The sequence below is a fragment of the Bidens hawaiensis genome, unplaced genomic scaffold (genome assembly GCF_021521415.1).
Source record: "Bidens hawaiensis isolate Kalapana, Puna unplaced genomic scaffold, B.hawaiensis_p1.1 tig00011471_1, whole genome shotgun sequence".
In the NCBI taxonomy this organism is placed as follows: Eukaryota; Viridiplantae; Streptophyta; class Magnoliopsida; order Asterales; family Asteraceae; genus Bidens; species Bidens hawaiensis.
In genome coordinates, this window is record NW_027491896.1 from 644820 (window position 1) to 670045 (window position 25226).

Below are 25226 nucleotides of genomic sequence, written 5' to 3' on the forward strand. Positions count from 1 at the left end.
CTTCATCACTACTTTCTCTAATCCTTGATTGTCTCTTTTCATATTCTTCCATAGTTTCTACTTCTCCAACATCCAGTACTTCATGACTAGAGAAGACTGGATAAACTGGGATAAAGTTTTCTGATTCAACTTCTTCAGTTATTCTCTCCGTTTTGTTTTGCTTTATCCTTTCCAACACAGCCTTGCTTGGTGGCCTGACTGCATTGTAGTTTATCTTCTTCTTTTCACAAATGTCAAAAGATACCTTTTCTCTTTTCATCTTATCATTTTGTTTCTTCATTCTTGGTGGGACTGGTGGATACTTTTGAAGTTAATCAACAGACTCTGGTTTCTTGTATTTTCTTCCTCTTTAGGCAGCTTTGATTTCCTCTTCAGTAATTTGATCACTCAAATCACTCAAGTCATCTTGATCCAAATCAATCGAATCAAGGTCATCTTCAGAGACTTGAACTCCAATTGACTTTTCTTCTTTCAATTCTTTCTTCACAACAAACTCTCCTTCTTAACTCACCTCAACATTCTTATACAAATCTACAAGTTCTTCTTTGTTGAAAAACATCTATGAATTGTTGTAGATATGCATTTCTTTTCTCTTTATCAGCTTTTGGCATAAAGTTGTTATTGAATGGTGGTGGTACTGCTTTGTACTTTTCTTCTTCCTTAACTTGATTTAAAATTCCATAGATGTTTCCAGTGGAGATCAAGTTCTTCAAAAATTCATTATCAGCTTGTAGTTTTGTGTTCTGTACGTTTTCTTCTATAACCATTTTCTTCAACCCATCTATTTCAGTTGTGAACCTTTTCTGAGCTCTGTAGCTGTTTATACAGTCCTCTTCCAAACTTTTCATTCTTTCCTCACTTATCAATTCACTTGCCTCATATGTATTGATGATACTTTGTTTCCTAAAACACTCACTTTCCAGCTTGCCTACTTTTGTTTTCAATTCATTGATAAGTTCATTTAAATCAACAGTAGGAGCAGATTGTACATGAGATGAAGATGGAGTTTCTTTCTCAATTATAGCCATGAATGCCACATTTGCTCTCTTGATATCATCTGCAATGTCTTCTTCATGATTGCTCCAATCAAAGTTACCTTCATGTTGTGTAGTAACTGCCACATTTCCTTGGTTTCTTGGTTGATTTTGGTTGGCTGGAACAGTGTTGTTTGGAACATTTTGAACTGCTTGAAGGTTCTGATTATTGTTCATTTGAAAACCTTGACTCTGATGCACCCCTTGATTAAGATTATTCATTTGAGGCTAAAAGTTGTTGAAGTTGGGATTGTAATTGTTGTTGTGATTGAAGTTGTTGTTGAAGTTTTGGTTGTTGTTTCTTTGCTGATTCTGCTGGTATTGCTACTGACCTCTTGGTTGTTGAATTTGGAATTGATTCATCTGATAATTTCTTGACAAGTTGCATTCTCTTGCAAAATGTCCTGGCTGTTGGCAATTGTAGCAGATTGCCTTTGACTCGTCAAATCCAATCCTCTCATTAGGACCAGAAACCAGAGATCTACCAATTCTATTATACAACCTCTTACTTCTCAAAGCTAACATGGCAGATTTCCACTTCAAATCCATGTCTTCTAAATCATCTGCATCTATTTGCTCTAAATCATCTTGTACCACACTTATGTGAATTAGATTCTTTGCAACAAATGCATTATATGAATCAGTAAATATAGACAGCAATGCCTGTGTTTCATTGCTTTGACCATTTCCACCACTAGAGTGAGGTACATTCCCACTTGCCATTGAGGCAGTATCAGTGTCATCAATCAGTTGCACATTGAATCTCTGTTGATTTCCATGATTACTTGTGCTACCACCAATAAAAGACTTTGGAGTATCAACATTGTGCTAACTGGTTCTTCAATAATGGGAATTGTTGTTGATTCTTGGTAGTCAAATTTCCCATGGGTGCAATCAATGCATTTGAAACATTGAAGCAGGGTCTTTCTTCTTTAATCATTTCATTCTCTATCATCTCCAGTTCTGCAGCCTGAAGGAAGCATATCACATCATCCAATTTCAAGTCATTGAAATTATGCTTCTGAAGGATGAACTTGCAAGCAGTATACCATTCTTTTGGCATTGAGTTGAGTAACTTTGTGTTAAAATCAAAGTCAGTCATGACATAATCAGATGTCCTCAACTCATTCACAATACCTAGAAAGCGTTCTAGTATTGATTTCAACCTTTCTCCTTCCTTATACTTGAACCTTTCCAATTGTTGCTTCAATCTTTGCTTCTTTATGTTCTTCAGCTCAGTATTCCCTTCATACATCTCAAGGATGACATCATAAATTTTCTTGGCAGTTGTGTGATGTGCCACCTTGGTTAAAATTTCCCAAGACAGTCCTAGCTTAATCATAGCTAAGGCTCTGTCATCCACCTTTCTCATTCTTTCTCTTAGAGCTGCAGTTCCAGCTGTATTTGCACCTTCTTCAGCTGCAGCTTGTGGACCATTCTTGATGGAGTTCCACATATTAACATCATTGTAGCACACTGTTGCTTCAAAAATCACTTTCCACTTGGTAAAGTTTTCCTGTCCATACAATCTTGGTATATTGTTAGTAGACATCTCTTGTTCCTCATATCCAGACATTTTCAAAGACTTAAAAAAATCAGTTTCTTAGTAAAAATCAAAGTTTTAAAAAATAATCAGATCTGAAAACAGGTTGTTCAGATCTGATGTGTCTGATATGATTAGATCAAGATTTAGATATAAAGATTAAAGCTTTAATTGATATAAGGAAGAGAAAACACCGGTATATTGTAGATCTGGAAGTAAAATGAAGAACAAAGTTGCTGACGTCATGAATCAATGGAACAGTGGTCTGCTTACGTCATCTTTCTTCAAGTCTTCAATCAGCAACAAGAATCTTTCCAAAATAGCAGCAACAAGCTCTGATATCATTTGTCAGGTCCCCGATTTCAGCTGGATCTTACTCAAATCATGTCATAACTCACACAAATAGATGTGTTGACAAGGGAGTTAATGACAGGTTGCTATATTTAGAAAGTTCACCGTTTGTTAAAGGCGGAATCAATAACAAACATATGGTTGCTTAAAACGTATTCAAAGGTAATCAACACAAACAAGATTTACTCAAAAGATTTCCATTTATATAAACGAATCATACAATGTGATAATCGTTTTAGGTTTTCTTGATAAGGAAGGTTTCAGCCGTCTCACATAAAATTCTTTCTTAATAAATGTGACTGTCTACCTTGTTGTGTGTCCTTATCTTATTAGGTGTGCCCTAAATTATTCCATTTATAGGCCTGACACCTGTAGACAGCTGTCATTCCTTCTAGAAACCCTATCTGATAATACATATTCAAATTACATATTCAGAAATATTCTAAGTGTAAAACAAGTCTTCCGGGTAGGCTTTGCATCAATCTTGTCTTTCCGAGTATGCTCGGCCATCCTTCATAACTTGGTAACATAGAAGTGTGCCCGGGATCAGTTTCTGGGTAGACTTTACTTGAAGAGTATTTTACCAAGCAAAATACTCACCGGGTAGACTTCAATCTTCTTGGCTTTATCAGACTTTGCCCGACAAATCCTTACGAGCAACCTTGTTCTTCATTGGTCCTATCAACTTCTTGCCTGGAATAAGCTTATTAGCAAAGTGTGCTCGGAGGCACTTTACCTTGCTAGAGTTGAATCCTGCCCGATGATACTTGTGATACTTCATTAAACACTGGGCATACCCGAACCATCTTTATTAATGAATACCTTGCCCGATCTCAAAATACTTGGTTTCTTGAGCTTGGTTAGCCTAAAGCTTACTCGGAAGTGAACTTTACTTGGCTATGAAGAACAAACCTGCTTGATAAAGTGATCTTTCCCGGACTTGCATATATTAGTGAACCATACCCGGTAACGTACTAATTAGCAAACCCTGCTCAGACATTCACTAAAGAAGACTTAGTGAAGATAACCTTGCCCAATAGACAAAATATCGTGCCCGGCTAAGTAAAAGTATGCTCGGAGGTCTAAGGTGTGCCCGGATCCATACTTAGCGAATTCTGATGAGGTTGAGAAGATTCCAATCTTCCATCTGATCAGTTTTGTGTCAAATCTTGACTCAACAGTGAACGTTGGCATCCCAGAAGAGTAGCCCAGATAAGAAGCATCCGCTACGACAGTTGGCCCACTAGAAGCAATGGTTTGCATGGGGATGATGTCTCCTTCATGAACCTCTGAGGGCCTTTGATGTTGAAGTCCTGAGGATCCTGAGGATCCTTGATTCTGGAAGAAGGATCCTTGAGGCTGGAAGTCGTAGGATCCTTGAGGCTGGAAATTGTAGGATCCTTGATGATACAACCCAGAGGATCTTGAAGTTTGAGTCTTATTTCCAGCAGGGGTAGTCCTTGGTGCTCCTGCTAGTGGAGGAGGCATCGGAAATGAAGCTCTTGATGAGAGAGAACCGAGGATGGCATGGTGGTTGAAGCAGATGTTTGTTGAGAGGCCATTGATAGTAGTTGTTAGTGCACTGATCAGTTATCCTTAGAATATATTGCAGATCCTGTCAGGATCAATGATCCTCAGTACTTATTATTTATTAACAATTTTCCTTTGTTATGTTGATATTTTTGGTAGGTACAACGGCTAATGACCAAGTCCAACCTATAATATCGCAATCAAATCAATTAAACGCGTGGATAATGAAGGAAACGACTATAATGAAGGAAATGCTTGATTATAGACTAAAAAATAGGGATATTTGTTATATTATTTTTGTATAAATTGAAGCTTTGATCAGCTAGGACAAAGACACTCTGCTCTCTACGAAATTAGCATTATACACACACTTAGATTCATTGTATTCGCTGATCATAGCTTCCAACACTTGTAACACCCTTTTTTGATTAATATAGTGGTGATAGACAATTGTGATCACCCCGGGGTTTTTGTGCCGGCGATCCGACCAAGATCAAGTGCTTTTCCTCGTAAGAAATCCTGGTGTTCATCACTATTTCGTTTACATATTCATTTTCAACATCATAGCACTAAACCTCACAAAACAAATATGGATACATTATCCTTGGTTGATTTTTGTCCAAAACAGTAGTATAGGTAGAAAAGGTTGAAAATTGATAGGAAATATTATGGATTATAGCACCAATTTCCCCACGGTGGGCGCCAAATTGTTTTGGTCAAAAAATAGTTAAGGATTAAAAAACCAAATTCGTAAGGTAAGGTTTAGTGCTAGGATGTAATAGTGACTATGAATTGATTGCAAACACAAACACAATGATTTGTTATGAGGAAAAGCCCTTGATCTTGTTCGGATCGCCGACACAAAAACCCCGGGTGATGACAACTGTCGATCACCACTTTGTTAATCTCAAAAATGGGTGTTACAAGGTGTTGAGAATATGATCAATAATACAATGAAAGCTATGTGTGTGTTGCTAGAGAGAGATTTCGATATTGCTTAGCGAACGTGTTCTGTGTCTCTAACTAACTGATCATATCTCTTATTGAATACAAAAATAGAAATAACAAATGCTCCTACTTTTGCGCCACTATTCCACTAGCTACTCTCATTCCCTTTGACCCAGTGCGGAAGGAGCCTAGTAGCGAGATATCAGGTCGACTTGGTCATAGAGCCGTTATACCTATTGATCACAACACCACTTAAATACAATCGTTAGTAAATAAATAATACCAAGGATCCTCGATCCTTCGCAACCTGGAACATATCTCAAGGATAACTGATCCACAAGTCACTAAGGATAGAGTATCCTCAGCATAAATTCTATGCCCTAACAATCTATAGCTTCTTTCCAAAAATCTACGTCTCGAGACTCCATAGCCTCTCAATAGGTCCTTGGATCATCTTCAATACTATAACAATAATAGTATTTCAAGCCAACCTCTTCTCTTGAACCTTCTACCAAATAGAGTTGATAGTCAGAACCAAAAGTTTTAGCAACTCGACCTCTTTTGCTTTTCCGAATTGGTTGATTTTCGTATCTTTTGCATCATGTGTTGTTCCTGAACTTTGTCCTTCATTAGTATTAGGAATCAAATCCTTAGGTCTAAGAATTAAAGAAAATCTCATTTCATCGATAATAACATCTCGAGACTCTACTACGGTATTAACCGAAATCGAATGGTAAGGTTCCATTACATAGAACCTATACGCTTTGGAATTTTCTGCATAACCAATAAATATGCAATCAACTCCATGTTCACCCAAAGTTTTCAATTTAGGTTATGGTAACTTCACAACAGCTCGACAACCCCATATTTGAAAATATGATAGATTTGGTTCTTTATTGAACCAGAGCTTGTAAGGGGTGATTTATTTTTCTTGTTTGGAACTCTATTAAGTACAAAACAAGATGTCAACAAGGCTTACCCCCTAAACCAGAATAAAAAAGCATTGAGTTGATCATTTCCTTCAAAACTCTATTTTTACGTTCAGTGATACCGTTTTGTTGAGGTGTGTATGGAGCACTTGTTTCATGAATAATACCAACTGATTGAAAATATTGATGATCCATATACTCACCTCCTCGGTCGGTTTTTAGACATTTTATTGATCTACCTAATTGTAATTCAACCTCGGTTTTATAAATTCTAAATTATCCAAAGCTTCATCTTTGGATTTTAAAAGATACACATAACAAAACCGAGTAGCATCATCCATAAAAGTAATAAAATATTTTTATTACCCAAGGAAGGTGTAGAATAAAAGTCACATAAATCACTATGTACTAGTTCTAGTATTTCTGATTTCCTATTAACTTTTGGAAAAGGTTTTCTTGTAATTTTTGTAAGCATACAAGTCTTACAACATTCTTTTTTTAAATCAAATACCGGAATTAAACAATCTCTATACATATCATTCATTTTCCTATAAGTTACATGACCTAAACGAGCATGCCATAACATAGAGTCATTAACCACTAGTGTGTTAGATGTTATAAAAATAGAATTCTCTACTGGAACTTTTTTATAATCAATATTTAATTTAAACATTCTATTTCTACCACAATAATAACCAAAACCAATGAACATGCCACATTTAGATAACACATATTTATTAGATTCATACACTTGCTTGTATCCTTCACAATTTAAACAAGTACCACTAACTAGATTCTTACGAAGTTTAAGTACATACACAACATCTACTAATTTAATAGTTTTCCCATAAGTAAAAGACATATTAACAACACCAACACCACATATAGGTTGACTCGAATGATCTCCCATCTTGACAAAGGATCCATCATCTATCGGTGTAAATTTTTCGAACCAACACCGATCTTTAAAATAGTGACTTGTTGCACTCGACTCAACCCACCATTCATTGTCATCATCCTGTACAAAAAAGGATTGAGGAATTAGTGAACAATAATAATTCTTGACTGAATTATTAAGATTAATAATTTCCTGACCTTCATTTTTCAAAGCTGGGTCTTTAGACCCTTTCCAACCCCACTAGTTCCAGCACCATTGTTGTAAATTTTGACTCGACAATCACGTTTCAGATGTCCCCGTTGTGACATCTCCAGCAAACCAAATCCTTATGTTTCTTATTCAGTTTATTGTGAGAAATAAACTTGCGTTTGATCCCTTTTCCTTTGTTGGTACAAGTCTTTTTATCTTCAATCATATGAACAGAAGGTTGTCGAGATTGTTCAGAGGGATGTCCAGGTTTAACATATTCAATTTTCCCTTTACCATTGCCATTTTCTTGTAATCGAAGAGATTCTTCAATACGCAAATGACTTCCCAATTGAATCATAGACATCTCCTCTTTTTGATGTTTTAAAGTACGTTTATAATCTTTCCATGAAGATGGTAATTTATCAATTACACTAGAAACAACAATGGACTCATCCATATTCATATAATGTTGTGTAAATTGACCAAGGATACGAACAAGTTCATTATACAGTTCCATTACGGATCAAGAATCTACCATCTTATAATTATTAAAATCACTTACTAGGAACTTTTTAGAGGATGCGTCTTCTGCAATATACTTGGATGCACTTCCCACATGTTGATAAATATCGAACAGAGAGTCTGGCATACCGTTCAGTATACGACCCCGACATATGTAGTCTTCGTTTTCCCACTTGTTCCGCCTCCTGACTTGTTCCAGCGTGGAATTTTCATCAACTTCGGGAATAGGAGTAGACTACACATACACCACCTTCAATGTCGTTAACAGAAAATGCATCTTTTTCTGCCAACGACGGAAATCGATGCCATCAAACTTGTTCAATTTGTTGATATTGGATGTCATCTCTTTCACAGATTCAGCCATGAATACGAAATTGTTAATCAAGATTGTTATAAATAAAAGTAGAAAAAGAAGATTGTAAAAGAACATAGACTGGATTATTTAGTAGGTCGTGTATGAAATCACTTTCCTTGATTAACAATTCGACCCTAATTGCGTGGGTTACATGAATTTTAATCTTGGGATAATCTACTAAAACAACTATGATTGAAGGCAAACAATCAGAGTCCCAAAATATGAAAACTGTATATTGTTTGTGTTACGAGAGAGTGCCAATATATAACCAAAACCATAACTGCAAAATTACCGTTAGCAAAAGGTTTTCTTTGTTTTTGATAACTACCATACGTAGTTATCCTTATCCAAATAATTATGGATTTCAAAAAACTAAAACCACATTTCCTAAGGAATCTATAAGAAATATAATAACAACATGGTTTTATTAGATTATTATTAAATTAATATATCTATATTACATTAAATCAAAATTATATATATTAATTGAAATCAATATATTATATAACGTTTAATATGTTAGTGATAAAATTTAAATTAGTCTTCCATACAAGTGTGCACTCTGCACAAACCCACTTGCATCAAATCATAATTTAAATTCTCACTGGCACTCGTGTTTATTCCAGCTACATAAAATAGCAAGTGACATTAAAATCACTAACAACCATATCTCATGAAGCGCTCAAGCATATATTCTAGTACATCTATTTTCTTGATTAAAGACGAGATTCATAGCCTCTTTTCTTATTTTATCTTTTGAGGTGGAACATGTACGCGTTGGGCACGCACAACAATATACAATTCTAATAACAAGTATTCATCCACGTGCATTATTAAATGAACTAAGCATGATAATGATTAAACCGTTTGTCATCATTAACATGACTTTCAAGCTTACGATAGTAATAATATGTCCATAGGATGGAAATCACATCATACTATATTGGCAACTCTACGATTTCGGCATCATTCGTTTTTAGTACAACCATGGGGGTAGTGCCGCATTGTTCATTCGTTAATCGTTACTATGTTTGATTGCATGCCTAATCTTGTGGTTGTTTGTTAATATGCTTATACGAGAACTTGCAATTTAATTGTATACTCTATGCCTTACTTTTTATCTTTTTAGAACCTATGTTTCTCACAAAAGAAGCAAAATGTTGGCCGAGAGAAGATTGATCAACAATGAGGGACAATGGATGAAAGATTGAGAAGAATGGAAGCCAGATAAAAATATAGATATTTATCTCTTTATAAAATTTTGTTATCTTTTATTATTTTATGTTTATCTTGTTCCAAGTTCAATTTTCAAATTGAAATCATCTAATTAAGACGTTTGATTGAATCCGTTATGTTGATTACATACCCTCCTGAGTGTACATGTAGAACTACTAAAAGAAGTACAAAAAATAAACATTTGAAAAGACGATCATATATTTATAACTACTTACCCTATATAAGAAGCAACATTCGAGGAAATTATATTCTCATACAGCAGAAAAATGCATGCATTTATTATACCTCAAATTATCATTATACTTCACATTCCAGAAAAAAAAAAACAAAACAAAAATGGGTACACTTGCATGAAAAAGCATACGTTATTATCTTATTTGCACGTAAACACACACCCAAATATGGTATTTAAACTTGAAACCAGAAAGAAGCTCAATTGGTGTTACTGATACGATTTGTATTCTCCACTTTTCATGTATTTAGCAAACTTAGAAGTGCACAAACCTGTTTTATAGACATCATACTCACTCCACCACTTCATCAAACTGCTTCCCTCCAAGAAAATATCCGATGACAACGAGTAATTATTGACTGAATGCATCACATAGGGGATAAAATTATCCAATTTTTGTTCAATTTCGTCTACATTGATGCTCGATCTTGCCCTCGTCAAGATCCTCAACGAAATCAATGCTTCCTCTACGTGCGCCCAGAAATGCATCACATAACCCATAAAATTATATTTTGGTTCAATTTCATCTATATCGGTGCTTGAACTTCCATTAGTTAGGATCCTTAATGAAATCAATGCTTCCTCTACGTGCGCCCAAAAGCAAGAATCGTCGTTAACGTTGGGACCCTCCTTCCTCTCATTTGGATTCAGATCCTTCTTATCTTCATTCCACCACTGCTCTAACAACTTATAACGGTTAGGTCTATTCTCTATATAGTTTCCCTTGCCACTTTCGTAGTATTTGGCGATGTCTAGCGGCTCGAACATCCTTCTATAGTTGTTTCCACTATAGAGCCAACGCTTGCGCAAATTAACACCTTCGTTTTGTGGCATTAGTTCCTGTTCTTTAACAAACTCTTCCCAATACTGATTCAGCTTGCCTATCGCAAAGGGACTTATAGCTCAACCTATCGCAAAGGAACACGCGTCCAGGCAGTTACCAAGGTCTTCTAGAAGAGGACAGCTGGCCCAATCACTTTCCTACATCCTTTGGCTATAAATACCTTGTCAACCTGCATGAGGTATTCATTCACGATCACTCTGACTCACATATATTCTTACTACACTTAGTCTGTAGACTTTCAGTACTTTCTCCTCTACGAACGTTACTGATTCTCACGCTAGAGGGTGGTTACAGGAAGAACCCCCCCCCCCCCCTCTTGTCCTTCTTGTAACGAGACTCAGAGTGTCTGTTTTGCAGGTTCCGGTCATTGGACTTCAGGAAGTTGTGCTCATATTGTGTTAGTAGTTATTGTATTTTACCTTGTGGACTCATTGGATCCAGGACCTATACCCGGGGAACGGACCCGTGTTTCTTCATTGGCGGCATCCGTTTTGGCGTTAGAACAACACAAATTTTTGTTGGTTTTTCGGTTCGTTTAAGGTATGAGTAAACTTCCTGAGGGGCCGACGGGAACTCCTGCACTTACTTCACGTTTGACTAACACTGAAATACCTAAAGGCTTTGCCTCGAGTGTTTTTGCACGAGTGACAGCTCCGGGTTCACGAACTACCGAAACAACACCCGGTAGCCGTACCCTTGAGCGTGTCACTACACCAACTGGACCAATTCCTACTGATTTAGGACATGTTATGGTTCCAGAAGGTTCCAATCTGGGTGACCTTGGACGAATCATGAGGGAGACCCGTCGAACTCATTCAGTATTGGACCCGGAAGATGATTCCAGTGATTCTGATATGGCGAGGTCTCACCGTCATAATTCCAGACCCAGCGGACTACTGTCCCCGGAGGAATGGCTTCATGCCCATCAAGAAAGCCTGAAAGCGCAATACGAATGTTGAGTGCGGAATGCACATCTTCACGCTCGCGCTCTGACTTACGAAGAATCTCCCCGGAGATCTCTTTCTCCTCCTCCAACGGTGAGGGGAAGTCAGATCCGCTACAGCCAACAAACTGAGCAAGAATTTGTTGAACCACGAAGGTTACGCCCTATTCCTCGCATGGATATGCGGATGCCTTCCTACTTTGATGAATATGATAGCAATGACTCAACTTATCATCCGGGAGACTATAGTTCTACACGGGTGATAGTAGGATGAGTTCAAGGGCAAGAAGCAGTCATCCGAGGGACGTAATCCGCCATCCCGACTATCATAGTGATGCTGAGGAAGACTTCACCAAGCCATACCGTCCGGCGGCCTTCGCCGAGAAGTCGAAACTTATAGCTAGCATCGCGACAACACCTTTTCCTGTCAATGCTAAGATACCTACAACTGTGGGTAGATACAATGGCATGACTGATCCAAGCGATCATCTCCAAAACTTCGTGGCGGTAGGTGGTGTGAGCGGATGGACGCTCCCTTATTGGTGTCACATGTTCGCATTGACACTAACAGGGGCAGCGAGCGAATGGTTCGAAAAGTTACCTGACGGTCAAATCTCTAACTGGGATAATTTGGTGAAAAAGTTCTCACAACAATTCAGCTAGCAGAAAAAACACACACGTGACCGGTCAGAAATTCTATATGTTGTCCGCCGTGATAACGTATCCATAGAAGATTTTATTACCAGGTTTAATGATGAAAGTCTGAACATTGGTGGGATTAGCAAAGACATGCTTCGCGGTGCCTTCCACAAAAATGTTAAATATGACGAGTTGATCCGCACACTCACTGGTAGGGATAGAATGCCAAAAGAATGGCACGATATTATGGTTGCGGCGAAATTGTTTACTAACACTGAGAAAATATTGGGGAATAATAATTCAAAACAAAAATTCAAAGTCGAATTTCAAACTCCGCGACCCAATAAACAGGCAAAAGGGCCAATTTGGTCAAGACTTCAGCCAAATACGGAAACATCAACGCCATTTGATGCACGATCTCTCATCGGCAACAAGAACAAGGTAGGACCCTCAAATCTAGGTCCTAACAGGTGGACTCCTTTTTCAAAGACTCCCGCAGAAATCCTCACTACTGAGAATGTGAATTTCCGGAAACCACAGCCACTCACGATATTGTTCGTTTCATAATGACATCGGTCATAACACGAACGAACGTAATGCTTTGAAGAGCGAAATTGAGGTGGCTATAAAATCCGCGAAACTTGCACACCTGGTGAAAGATGGGAAACCTGGGACTGGTAAAGCTCCCATGCGGGACAACCAGGGCCCATCCAAGAAACAAGTCAAGGACTTAAACGTTCACATGATTCAAGGCGGACGAAACGTCGGAGGAAAGAGGCGTAAATACGATGAGGAAGAGTGGAAGAATGAGCATGTGATCTTTCCACAAGTCAAGGGAGGTCCCAGAAAGAGAAACCCCTTGATCATCACTGCCCATTTCGGTCGTTACCGCTCTCAGTATGTTTTCTTTGACACTGGTAGTACATCGGACATCATGTACGAACAGTGATTTGAACAAATTGATGAAAAGGACAAGGAAAGACTGAAACCCATCCATGCTCCTATGTCAGGGTTTGGAGAGGAAATAATGCATCTGCGAGCGGTAATTTCATTTCCAGTCTCCTTGAGCGATGGAATTCATTCAAGGACCGAGGAGGTCGAATTCTTAGTTCTTCCAGCAACGTCGAAACATGACATCATCCTAGGAAGAGAAGCCATTGGTGACTTCAATGCTCATCCGTCCACGGCTCACGGTGCGGTAGGGGTTCCAACTTGCACCGGCGTAGCGATAATTCATGTCAATCGATATTGCTTCGCAACTGAAAGTTCAAAGCCTAGCAAGATTCCAAAACAATCTCAACGGACTGAACCGGAAAAATGGGTTTTGAACAAGAAGTTTCCTGATCAAACTGTAACAATTGGACATGCTATCTTTGAGATAGTAAGGACCTTTTTGAAACAGTTGTTGAAAAAGAACATCGATGTCTTCGCATGGCAACCCGTGGACATGACTAGTGTCCCGCGGAGTATTGCGGAGCACAAGCTGAGGCTAAACCCAATGTTTACACCGATAGTAAAGAAACAACGTAAGATGGGTCCAGAACAAACAAAATCAATGAATGAGCAAGTTCGAGACCTCTTACAAGCTGTAATTATCCGTCCAATTCAATATCAAACCTGGGTCGCCAATCCGGTTATTGTTCCCAAGAGCAACGGGACATGGCGGATATGTATATATTTCAAGGATCTGAACAAGGCGTGTCCCAAGGACTGTTATCCGTTACCAGAAATCGATCTCAAGGTTGATTCGATGGCAGCATTCAAATTCAAGTGCTTTTTAGATGCTTACAAAGGCTATCATCAAATCCGCATGGTTGCAGGTGATGAGGATAAAGCAGCCTTTCGTACTGATCAAGGCACCTTTTGTTATAAAATGATGCATTTCGGGCTAAAGAATGCGGGGGCCACGTATCAGCGATTAATGGACATTGCGTTTAAAGGTCAAATTGGTCGAAATCTGGAAGTTTATATGGACGACCTCGTTATCAAAAGTGTTGAGGAAGACCAGATGTTGAGAGACATTGAAGAGACATTCGAAACTTTGAAAAGTATCAACATGAAGCTGAATCCAGCTAAATGTTCGTTCCAAATGGAGGAAGGGAAATTCCTTGGAGTAATTGTCACGGGTGTGGGCTTCAAAGCTAATCCGGATAAGTTCAAGCTCTAGACCGCATGCCTTCTCCTTCCTCCCTCAAGGAGGTTCAGACACTCAATGGTCGCTTGGTTGCTTTGAATCGCTTTTTGGCGAATCATGCAGCCAAATCCTATCCTTTTGTCTCAACACTAAGAAACTGCCTCAAGAAAGCACAATTCAGATGGACCACGGAAGCGGAATAAGCTTTTTTGGAGGTTAAAAAATGTTTGATGGAACTGCCCACGTTGACAGCACCTTATGCGGGGGAACCTTTAACAATGTACTTGTCAGCATCAGACATTGCTATCGGGGCTGTCCTCCTGACGTATAGAAAAAACGTTCAAACACCGATTTACTACGTCAGCAGAACACTATCAGACCCAGAAACAAGATATTCAATGCTAGAAAAACTTGTTTTAGCGTTGATCTATGCTGCCCGACATCTCCGCAGGTACTTTCAAGGGCATCCCATCAACGTTTTAACCGGATACAAGCTCAAGAACGTTCTCAGTAAGCCAGAATTGTCTGGACGATTGGCAAAGTGGGCCATCGAGCTAGGTGAACACGCGATAGAATACAAACCTAGGCCAGCAATCAAGGGGCAGGTGTTGGCGGACTTCGTCACTGAAGTCCCGCAACACAAAGAGAAAGAATGTTTGATCGAGCAACAACCCCAAGCACCTCCTGAACAAGGATAATTTTGGTCTTTGTTCACGGACGGGGCTTCAATCAGTGAGGGATCCGGCGCAGGCCTCAGGCTAGTCAATCCCGAACGCCACGAGTTTACATACGCCATAAAATTAGACTTCGAAAGTACTAACAACGAGGCAGAGTATGAGGGTTTCTTGGCCGGCTTGCGGATAGCCAAAGGTTGGGGTGAAACATTTGGAAGCTCGTGTGGATTCCATGTTAATTGCGTGACAAATCAATGGCACATATGAAGCAAAGAATGACATAATGGCTTCCTACGTGTCACAGGCGAAAGATTTGATGTTTCAGTTCTCCTCATGCAAAGTGATCCACATAAAACCAAGCGAGAACAAATCCGCAGATGCTCTTAGCAAACTGGCTTCAACGAACTTCGAACACTTTGCTAAAGACATCCGCATTGAAATATTGGACCGCCCGTCTATTCGCAACATCAAGTTTTGGTGATTCAAACCGAAGTGGAATCCTGGATGAAACCTATCACAGCATACTTGTCATCAGGAACCCTCCCGGAAGAAAAAGCCGCGACCTGGAAGATAAAACACAAAGCCTTGAACTATCAAATACACGATGGTGCCTTATACCGACGTTCCTTCCTCGGGCCACTACTTCGATGTGTAGACGCCGAGGACGCAAACTATTTAATCCGAGAAGTTAATGAAGGCATATGTGGTCTTCATGGTGGCCCACGCATGGTCGTAACAAAATTAATGAATGCCGGATATTATTGGCCAGGAATGCATCTTGACGCTGTGCAAGAAATCAGAAAGTGTGATTCATGTTAACGTCATGCTCCTAACACACTACGACCAAAAAACGAGCTCGTTCTAGTCACTTCAGCTTGGCTGTTCCGGAAATGGGCTATCAACATAATGTGACCACTCCCTGAAGCCCCGGGACGTGTCAAATTCTTAACAGTAGCCATCGACTACTTCACGAAGTGGGTGGAAGCGAAACCGGTTGCTTCCATAACAGCAACAAGCATTAAGAAATTCCTGTGGGAATTCATCATATGCCGGTTTGGTCTTCCTCTGGAACTCGTTAATGATAACGGAACTCAGTTCGCGGACAGTGGGCTACAGGAATGGTTGAAAGAATTGCAGATTTCTCAAATTTTCACATCTGTAGCCCACCAGCAAGCGAAAGGTCATGTTGAGAGAACCAACCGTACAATCAAGGAAGGAATCAAAGCGAGGTTAGGGACTAAACGGACGGGATGGGTTGATGAATTGCCCCATGTACTCTGAGCCTTCCGCACCCAAAAGAATTCCAGCAATTTTGAGACCCCCTTTAGTCTAACTTATGGCACAGAGGCCATGATTCCGGCAGAGATTTGGATTCCATCCGCCAAAGTTCTATTAATCGATGATAATAATCATGAACTCCGGATGAATCTTAATCTTCTCGAAGAGAGGGGAGAACTATCATGGATCCGCGAGCACAATTATAAACGCCAGCTGCAAAAGTACTATAACTCGCGGGTCCAAAGGTGTGAATTCGATGCGGGAGACTTTGTCTCCCGCAACAATGAAGCCTCCGGGCATGTTGGCCCCAACTTGGGAGGGACCTTATAGAATTCAGAAAGTTTTTCTAAAGGTGCCTACAAGTTAGAAAAGTTGGACGGGACTGAGATCCCAAGAACTTGGAATGGGGCCCAATTGAAGAAGGGTTACATGTATTATGTTTTTCTTTTCGGCCTATGCGCCTAAATAGACTAGCAATTTTATGTAATTTCATATTTTGTAATTCGTCTTATGCCTCAACTATAAAAATTATATTTCAGTCATTTACGACATGTATTGTTATGTAATCCTTTATTGGCATACAAAGAATATCCTAAAAACACTTATGTTATGAAGAATTAAACAAAGTGCATCGGATACAAAAAGACTTCTTTATTCATGCAAAAGGGATTACAGCAAAGAGATCCTAATTACAAAAAACAAGAAAAATCTATCTAAGACGTTGCATCTTCATGTTCCGCGTCCTTTTCTTCAGCATCTTCTTCCTCCCCCTCACCGAGGTCAAGAAGATCTTTTAGTTGCTCAATGCTATCCTCCTCATCTGCACGCTCAGATATTTGCTCCGCCAACGAAAACTTTAAAGTGTCAAAATCCTTTGTTTTTTGGACAAGGATGGCAGCAGTATCTTGGCTAGCTAAGACATACTCTTCCGGTAGCTTGGATTCGGAAGCAAATTTATAGCCTTCCCGGAAGCCTAGCTGATGGCCAGCTTGCTTAGATGCTTTCAGGAGGATAGCAACACAGTTCCCAAGCTCATCACTCGCCCGGACGTCAGCGATGACCTGTTAAAGTAGTAAAGTTTAAGCAACTTTGAATACTTAAATTATTTACAACAAAGTAGGATACATACCTTGGGAATTCCTTTGGCTAACAGCCATTTCTTGTCCTCCTTGGCCCGGACAAGCTCCATCTTATGGCCAGCACATTCTAAAGCTTGTTCTCGGCTTTTGGTAGCAAGATCAACTAAGCGCTTCTCCTTCGCCGCTGAGTCAGCCTGCAAGGTCTTTATTAGTTCAGCTCGTTCATCCAGTTGCCTTTGGAGAACAGCCTTGGCTTCCTCAGCAGCAAGATGAGCAGCCTTTTCTGCTTCCAGCGCTTGTCGGCTTTCTTTGGCCTTATCCATGGCCCCGAGAGCCTCTTTCTTGCCTTCCGGCAGCTTAATCTCCAGGTCATCCCACTCCTCATTCATAGCCAACCAGTCCCGGGTTATCTCCTGACTGGTGGAAATAGTATTCGCCAAATGATAACAATTGGAGTTTAATAACTCTTGGCGAATACTACAGCGACGCCGCTCCTTTTCAGCGGGAGGAAGACTTTCCCGCGGGTATTCAAAACATAAGTCCACGTCGCGAAACGTTGAATCTCAACGTAGAGACCAATGTGGACGATGCGGGGTAGGATCTTCCTCTTGAGGAGCCGGAGATGTTTGAGGACCATGGGTAAACATGCTCACACCTACTTGATCTTTACACCTGCAACACCTTTAGAGAAATCATTCAGAGCCACTGAAAAATGTCAATAATAGATCAGATGTGCATTTGATACATAATAATCGATAAAATGGAGGAACATCAAACTTACCCTAAGAATGGTCTTCCGCGTCAAGCTGATGTAGTCGCGTCTCCAAGTCAGCAGCGGCGTCCGCTTTATCATCAACCGTAGCAGATGGATTCTTGCTAAGTTTCCGGGTTAGACCTATAGTCGAATGCACGACGTTAGTAGAAGAGATTCCCCCACAGAGTGATGACTCTTCACAAGATGAAAAGAGTACAATCACTCTGCTAGAAGTGATAGCAGTCACAGGTCGGGGTTGCAAAATGCCCTCACCTTTTTGAATAGACTCCTGAACATAGTCCTCACCGTTGGCGTACATCACTTCGGAAACTAATGGTTCCGAACGAAACGCGGTGGGAAATAGGAAGTTAGCACTGGTGCGTTCCAGAAAGGGCACATCCCTTGGATCGATCGGGAGATGAACCATCATCCCCCCTCATGATCCAACAGAGTATCGAAGGCGGAACCCTCACCTGTACAAAATAACAATGAAAATAAGACATTTATTAAAGAAAGAGTAGAAGTAACACCAAGCTTACTCTTGTTGGTCCTCTCGTAATAAGGCTCCAACGCAGGGAATGGCCACAGGCGGCTCATTTTCTCACTCACCATCGCTCCCTCACGGATGGGGCGAGTTGGCGTGGCGCTCAAAGTCATAAACCACGGCAGACACTCGTGAGCAGCAGCCAGAACCACTGGCATAGCCTCCTCCACCTTGCTTAAGTCATCGCGAACGGGATAACATCCTCCCTGATCCAGAAAACTTTGGCTTCCAGCCATGAAGGCTACGGATCCACTCCGTACCTATGACTTTCTTCCCAACGGAAGCAAAACTATACCATCCGTCGCGGAAGGTAATTTTGTAAAAAATGGCAAACATGCCAACGGATGGTTCAAAATTGCGAGTTTGGCAACAGAATTCGAAATGTCGAATTCTTAGCATCCCGAAGGGATGAATTTGTGATAACTGAATCCCGTAGGTTGTCAGAACTGACTGGACGAACCTAGTCACCGGGATCCGGAAGTTCCCCATCGTAAAGTGATCTACGTATACTGCCATCTTCTTCGGAGGTGGACTGGTGGCAATGGAACCGCTAGCCTGCCGTTCTGGTTCCCATTCCGTTGCCAGACCGTATACGTTAACGACGTCGTCAAAATCTTTCTCCTTAAGGGTCACGACAACTTCATGAATGGCAGGTGTCACACCCCAACCTACGGCGGAAATGCCGGGGCGTGGACTGATTGTCACAGCTCGCAAGGTTACTATCACGCACAATTATAAATTTAAATATCTATTTATTTAATTCAAATAACACCATTATTCATTACAAAAGAAATCCAAGCAAACAAAACATAAAAATAATTCAAATGAAAATTTAAAGTTTCAAAATAAACTCTTCTAGCATAAGTCCTTAAACAATGACCTTAAACATTTAAAGTCCACACTTCACATCAAACGATGACCTGCATATGCGTTGAAAATAATATAGTTTGTCAACACGAGGTTGAGTGAGCAACAAACCAGTTCAGTTATACATAATAAATACTAAAATACGTAACTGCAATGCGTCAAATGAGATTAACAAATCAACCAATGAGCAAATAAAATGAGATGTCGAAAAGCACAAGGCTATAACGACTAGCGTATGATCATACTATTTTCTGAGATTATGCTAGACCTCTCCGAATGCAGTTCACATTGAGCACATAAACATATAGCAAGTATGGCATGAGATTATTTAACACATAAGACAACAATTGCAGTTTGTGTATAGATAAAGTGTGAAAATATATTAAGTTACGCATATGTCCCCAAAAGTGATAAAACGAGTAAAAAGGGGAAATGTGGTACTCACCTCAATGATGAACGAGGATGCTTAAGGTAGTGAGAATGATAGGAGGGATTACACGCGAACGTTAGAGCCTATGAGAAAACGAGAGTAAACGGACTCGCTGAGTATAACTAGATAATCATGACAAAGAAATATTTTTATATGGATTTATTATTAAACTATACTTTTGATTTAAGAAAATAAAATATTATTTTTAGTTTTATAACGAAAATCACTTGATTTATATATTTATCAAAACGTTAGTTGTTAAGTTATAATCTCCTTTATTTATATATGGGTCTTTACATCTGTACGAAAAACGTGCATTAGTAATAAATATATTTGAACGAAAACCTGGATTAACGAGTATTACAAGGTTGGTTTTTAGTTTAAAAAATAATTATTAACCATTAATATTAATAATATAATAGGTTTCTTGAAAAAAATAATTATAACAAAACCTTTAAAAAAAGAAACGGGTCTAGCGTGGATCGAACCCGCGACCCAAGTTTTGATACACACACAACTCAACCATATGAGTTGCGAGTTCAGTTTGTTTATAACCTAGCCTGAATAAATATAAAACAATAGTTCGATTGTGCCCCTTTAGCCAAAAACCCTAGAAGATTCAATTAACCCAAGATGTTTACAATTGATTAAAACAAGTTTAGGGGTATTAATCCCCATGAAATCGCGACTTAATACATATATTTAATCACCTTGGATGATTACCAGAAGAGGAAGAACGACGAAGAACAGGGCCGGCCAAAGAAACGATATGAACGAGTCATTACAGGTCAAATAGATTCAATTAAATAGAGGGGTATTGCGGTCACCTTTCAAGGAAGGTATCTATGAATTTAATTGAAATAATGTAGGTTCCCTGGATGGATCTGCACGGGATATCTCGATCTACGTAGGTGCGGAATCCCTGCGTAGGTCGTTACGAGCGTAGAACACGAATCAAACAAACACACGATACGAATAAACGAACACGTTATATTATAACCAAAACACGTGATACAATATCACTATTACAGACACGAACTCTCGTCCTCACGTTACAGCTCTCGTACCTTCGATAATGATCACTTCAACTCCTTTTCTAAGCTAAGCCGTAACCTATATAAATACACGACAACTTCGCCTGGCATGTTCAGGCGAAGTTGTCCATAACTTCGCTTGACTAAAAAGTTCGCCTAAACAGCGAACTTGTTAGTAACTTCGCTTAAGACATATAAAACATAATTAATCATTACAGACTCGATTACAGACACTAGACTATGAACTACTGACATTATGCACCAACAGACTCCCCCTTGGCAGTAGCTTCATGTCTTGATCTTCAAGCACGTGTCTTGTAATCTTCAATCTCTTGGTCTTCATGCATGTACTCCTTCTCTCACGCATACCGTGACTACTCGCTGATATTTCCTCGCTTCGTCTTTCCAAGCAGGAATATAAAATATCTTCTTTTCATTTAACACCTGCAGATCAGCTTTCGATAAATTAACAAGATGCATCGGATCATACACTCTTAGCACTTCTTGTTCGTCTTCGTCTTCCATCACGGCTTCAGCAGTCTGGCAATCAACATACCACCATTTAAGATCTTTCAACACATCTTGAGGCATAGTCTTCATTGGAACCTCTTTCATGCATCGAATCGGTTTGTACTTCATTACCATCCATGGCTTGCCATCTGCTCTCATTCCTCTTTCCTTATCTTCCACTAGCTTTCCCTTCTGTGGCTTTAATAACTCAAACTTCTTTTCTTTAATACTTTCTTTCCACACGATCTTCCCAATAACTCTGGCCATGTTGTCGTCGCTTCTATTAATCAACCCCAATCTAGCCAAATCCTTCACCTCACATTCAGGCAATGTATTGAGAGATCTCAACGTCCTCTTAAAGTATTGGATCCCATCATATCTTTTCACCACGAACACTTTTAACTGTTCATCATATAGCCAACAGATAATTCCTTCCTTTGATTCAGCATAACCTTTGATATTATAACTTTTCTTGAACATGGTTGGAACAGCAGGCTTCTTAGTTTTGATAAACCAATGAGCATAGCCTTCCTTCCATCTAGGCTGCTCCTCCCATTCTGTATCATCATCTACTGTATCTTGACATACATCTGACTTTTCAACTTCAGGGATCTCGTGTTCAACATTCTCCTCAACTATTTCACCTTCTTCAACATCATCTTCTATCACAATTTCTGCACCAATCTTTTCAATCTCTTCGACTGGTAGAACATCATCTTCACACATAAATTCATCATCCAACATATCATCATCCAACTCCTTCAAGGCATCGATCACATCATCTCCCATCTCCTCGTCATCTACCATCACCACCTCATCACCACCAGAACCTCCAGCTGCACCTGCAGACTCCCCCTGAGCTGTGGAAGTCCCAAGAGCTTGAGTAGTTCTTGGCAACTCACCACCTGCACCTTTCGATGCATTGGGATCATCGTCTCTGTCATTCTTCTTCTTTGTCCTGAGCTCGTCGCCTTTACAGCTCGTCTCCCCCTGAGATGCCAAGAACTCCTTCATAGCATCTATAATTTTTCCATGTTCAACCAGTAGGGACGACTGCAGCTGATTCTCTGTTACTAGGCGCTGAATAGCCTGGGTCTGGATAAGATTCACCCTTGATTGTTCTGCCACGACCCGTTCAAGTGCAGCTATTCTTTCCGAGTCTGATAGGGTTGCATCGAAATCGAACCTCATATGTGATATATCTTGAGTGTACTGAGGAGGGATTTCAAATGTAACCGGGACATCAGAAGCAGGCGTAACCGCAGGTGGTATCATACCTGATAACCCTGCAGTTGCAACGACTGTCGACTCAACAAATTGTGCAACCACCTCTGAAGGAGTAAGAGTTGGAGGTGGTAAAGACACAATCTCCGGAGTCGTCAGCTGGAAAGTAGTGATAGATGGGAGGCCAACAGATGATGATGTAGCCACCACGGGTACATCCGTGGCGCTTGAACTTTATACGTTCAAGTGGTTTACAATCACGTAAAAACAAGTTTGAAAATCGAGTTTTTTAAGTTTCGAAAGACGAGGTCGATAATCGAGTCGAAACGACCGATGATCAACCTCAAAAACATTGATAATATGATAATCTAAACCCTACACACCTTTAATCTGATTTGAATCGAGGTAAAAAAATAACAGATGATTTAGATCGATAACTTCGCTAAAGTGTCGGAGTATAAGTTCGCTGAAGTTGAAAATTATGAAATTGTTTGACCTTAAAAATTCCTTTATATAGGAGCGGAGTTATACAGGCGAAGTTGTGGATAACTTCGCCTAGGGCGAAGTTATTCACAAGTTCGCCGATATATCAAATTTTACAAAATCAACCCCTATAATTTGAACAATTTGCAATTAAGTTTTAAAACTTCCTTAAAGAGTTACATGATACGATCAAGACTAAGTAACCAGTTATAAAATCATAAACTACCTAAGTACGAAAAACTTTTAAAAATTAAAGTACAAGGGATCAAATTTCAGTCTCGACAGGGACTACTACGTTTTAGAAAAGATCCGAACAGGAATCATACTAACTACGTGACTGTCACATAGATCCGTGTTTAGCTGTATTATGACATAAAGAAACAGGTTGTAGGCAGGTAAATAACTTAAGATGATTTTCATCGTTTCTGTGATACGAGTTAAGTTCAATTAAGCTCAAAAATTAAGTGGGCAACAACTCAGAGATTATGATGCCTCCTATCTATTCTCAAAGCGTATTTGGCTTTCCCCAAGTCACCCCGAATTGACTTCGACCCATAGTGTCTGATTAAGTTTGTAAGTACTCTTCATCTGCTTCCCGTTCTCTTTCTTACTCCATGATTGAGAAGTCTTGACATTGTCAGCTCTAGAATGTTTCAATAACTCATAAGGTTTTTTTTTTTTTTTTTTTTTCGAATAAACATTTACATAGACTTCAGAGTAGTAAACAACTGCAAGTCCCGAATCTGGATCACTGCAGTTTCTTCACACACTATCTTTACGGGAATCAGAACACTTACGGGCTCGTGTATGACTGGGTAATCGCTTTTCTGCCTATCATTCGGAAAGATATATATGAAGACATGCAAAACTCTTAAAGAGTTTCCACGTAAAATCGAGTAGATTTAGTTTGTATCACTTCTACTTTTACGCACCATAAAAAGCTACCATGACATACAATGACTGTTCTAAAGCCTTTTAAGCCTAATAACTTCACTAGTTAAGCACACAGAATCAGTAAATTTATCATTTTCCAAGGTTGGATCAAATTTTCTGTTAAAACATAGTAACAGAACTTCTTACGAAGTAGTAGACTTGAAAAATAATTTCATTTCCCTAAAAAAAATTTTGACTTCAATCGCCCCGATCAGTTCAAAGTCTTCAGGTAAACGGTTATCCTGAGGATCCAATGGATCCGCTGGGCCGACCACATACAAGTATGTGTCCTTCTAACTAAGTATGGACGACTAATTTTCAGCGAAAGAATAAAAACACATCATAAACCGCCCCGGTCACATTCAGTCATCTGGTTAATGGCAACCCTCAAACTCTACAAGTAGAAAATGAGGACCAAACATATCCGAGGATATGTCCTTCAAACTGAGGTAACCGACATAATTTTAAGCGATAGTGACATATTTTTTTTTTTTTTTTAATCAAAAACACAAAGCATGGTTACTCGGGATTGATCATCCCATTCAACTCAACAAGGTTTTGAAATCTTGATTTGTCAAACGCTTTAGTATATAAATCAGCGAAATTATCAAGTGAATCCACCTTTTCAAGCACAATCAGTTTCTTCTCAGCACAATCCCGTATAAAATGATGACGTATGTCAATATGTTTAGTTTTACTGTGCTTCACGGGATTGTTAGTTACTGAGATAGCAGCTGTGTTATCAATGCAAATGGGAGTAAGTGAGAAATTCAGACCATAGTCGCGCAACTGTTGTTGAATCCACAGAACCTGGGAGCAGCAGTTGGATGTTGCCATGTATTCTGCCTCACATGTTGAAATGGCGACTGATGTCTGCTTCTTGCATTGCCAGGACACTAATCTGCCTCCTAGAAACTGACATCCTCCAGTAGTTGACTTCCGACTCTGATTGCACCCTCCATAATCAGAATCTGTGTAAGCTACCAACTCCAAGTCTCCTCCCTTCGCGTACCACAACCCCAGCTTAGGTTTGCCTTTGAGATATCGCAAGATCCTCTTCACACCCTTCATGTGAGATTCCTTTGGGTT

General features: G+C 39.6%; 1 protein-coding gene across 1 annotated transcript; it reads right to left on the reverse strand.

Moving 5' to 3' along the window:
* Positions 1-9956: 9956 nt before the first annotated feature.
* On the reverse strand, positions 9957-12024 carry LOC143538112 (senescence-associated carboxylesterase 101-like). Its single transcript, XM_077031735.1, has 3 exons — positions 11918-12024; positions 11481-11668; positions 9957-10648 (listed from the first exon to the last, which is right to left on the reverse strand). The coding sequence occupies exons 1-3, from the start codon at positions 12022-12024 to the stop codon at positions 9978-9980; spliced, it is 966 nt and encodes a 321-aa protein (XP_076887850.1). The 3' UTR covers positions 9957-9977.
* Between the last annotated feature and the right edge of the window lie 13202 nt (positions 12025-25226).

What these genes read in the sequence shown, in the direction of transcription:
- LOC143538112 (XM_077031735.1), bottom strand. Translation starts at nt 12,024, where the DNA reads ATGCCATTGTATCTACCCACAGTTGTAGGTATCTTAGCATTGACAGGA. An exon ending in TCGGCGAAGGCCGCCGGACG is followed by an intron (nt 11,669 to 11,917) that starts GTATGGCTTGGT and finishes TGTTGGCTGTAG; the next exon opens with CGGATCTGACTTCCCCTCAC. An exon ending in CTGGGTCTGGAATTATGACG is followed by an intron (nt 10,649 to 11,480) that starts GTGAGACCTCGC and finishes CCTTTGCGATAG; the next exon opens with GCAAGCTGAATCAGTATTGG.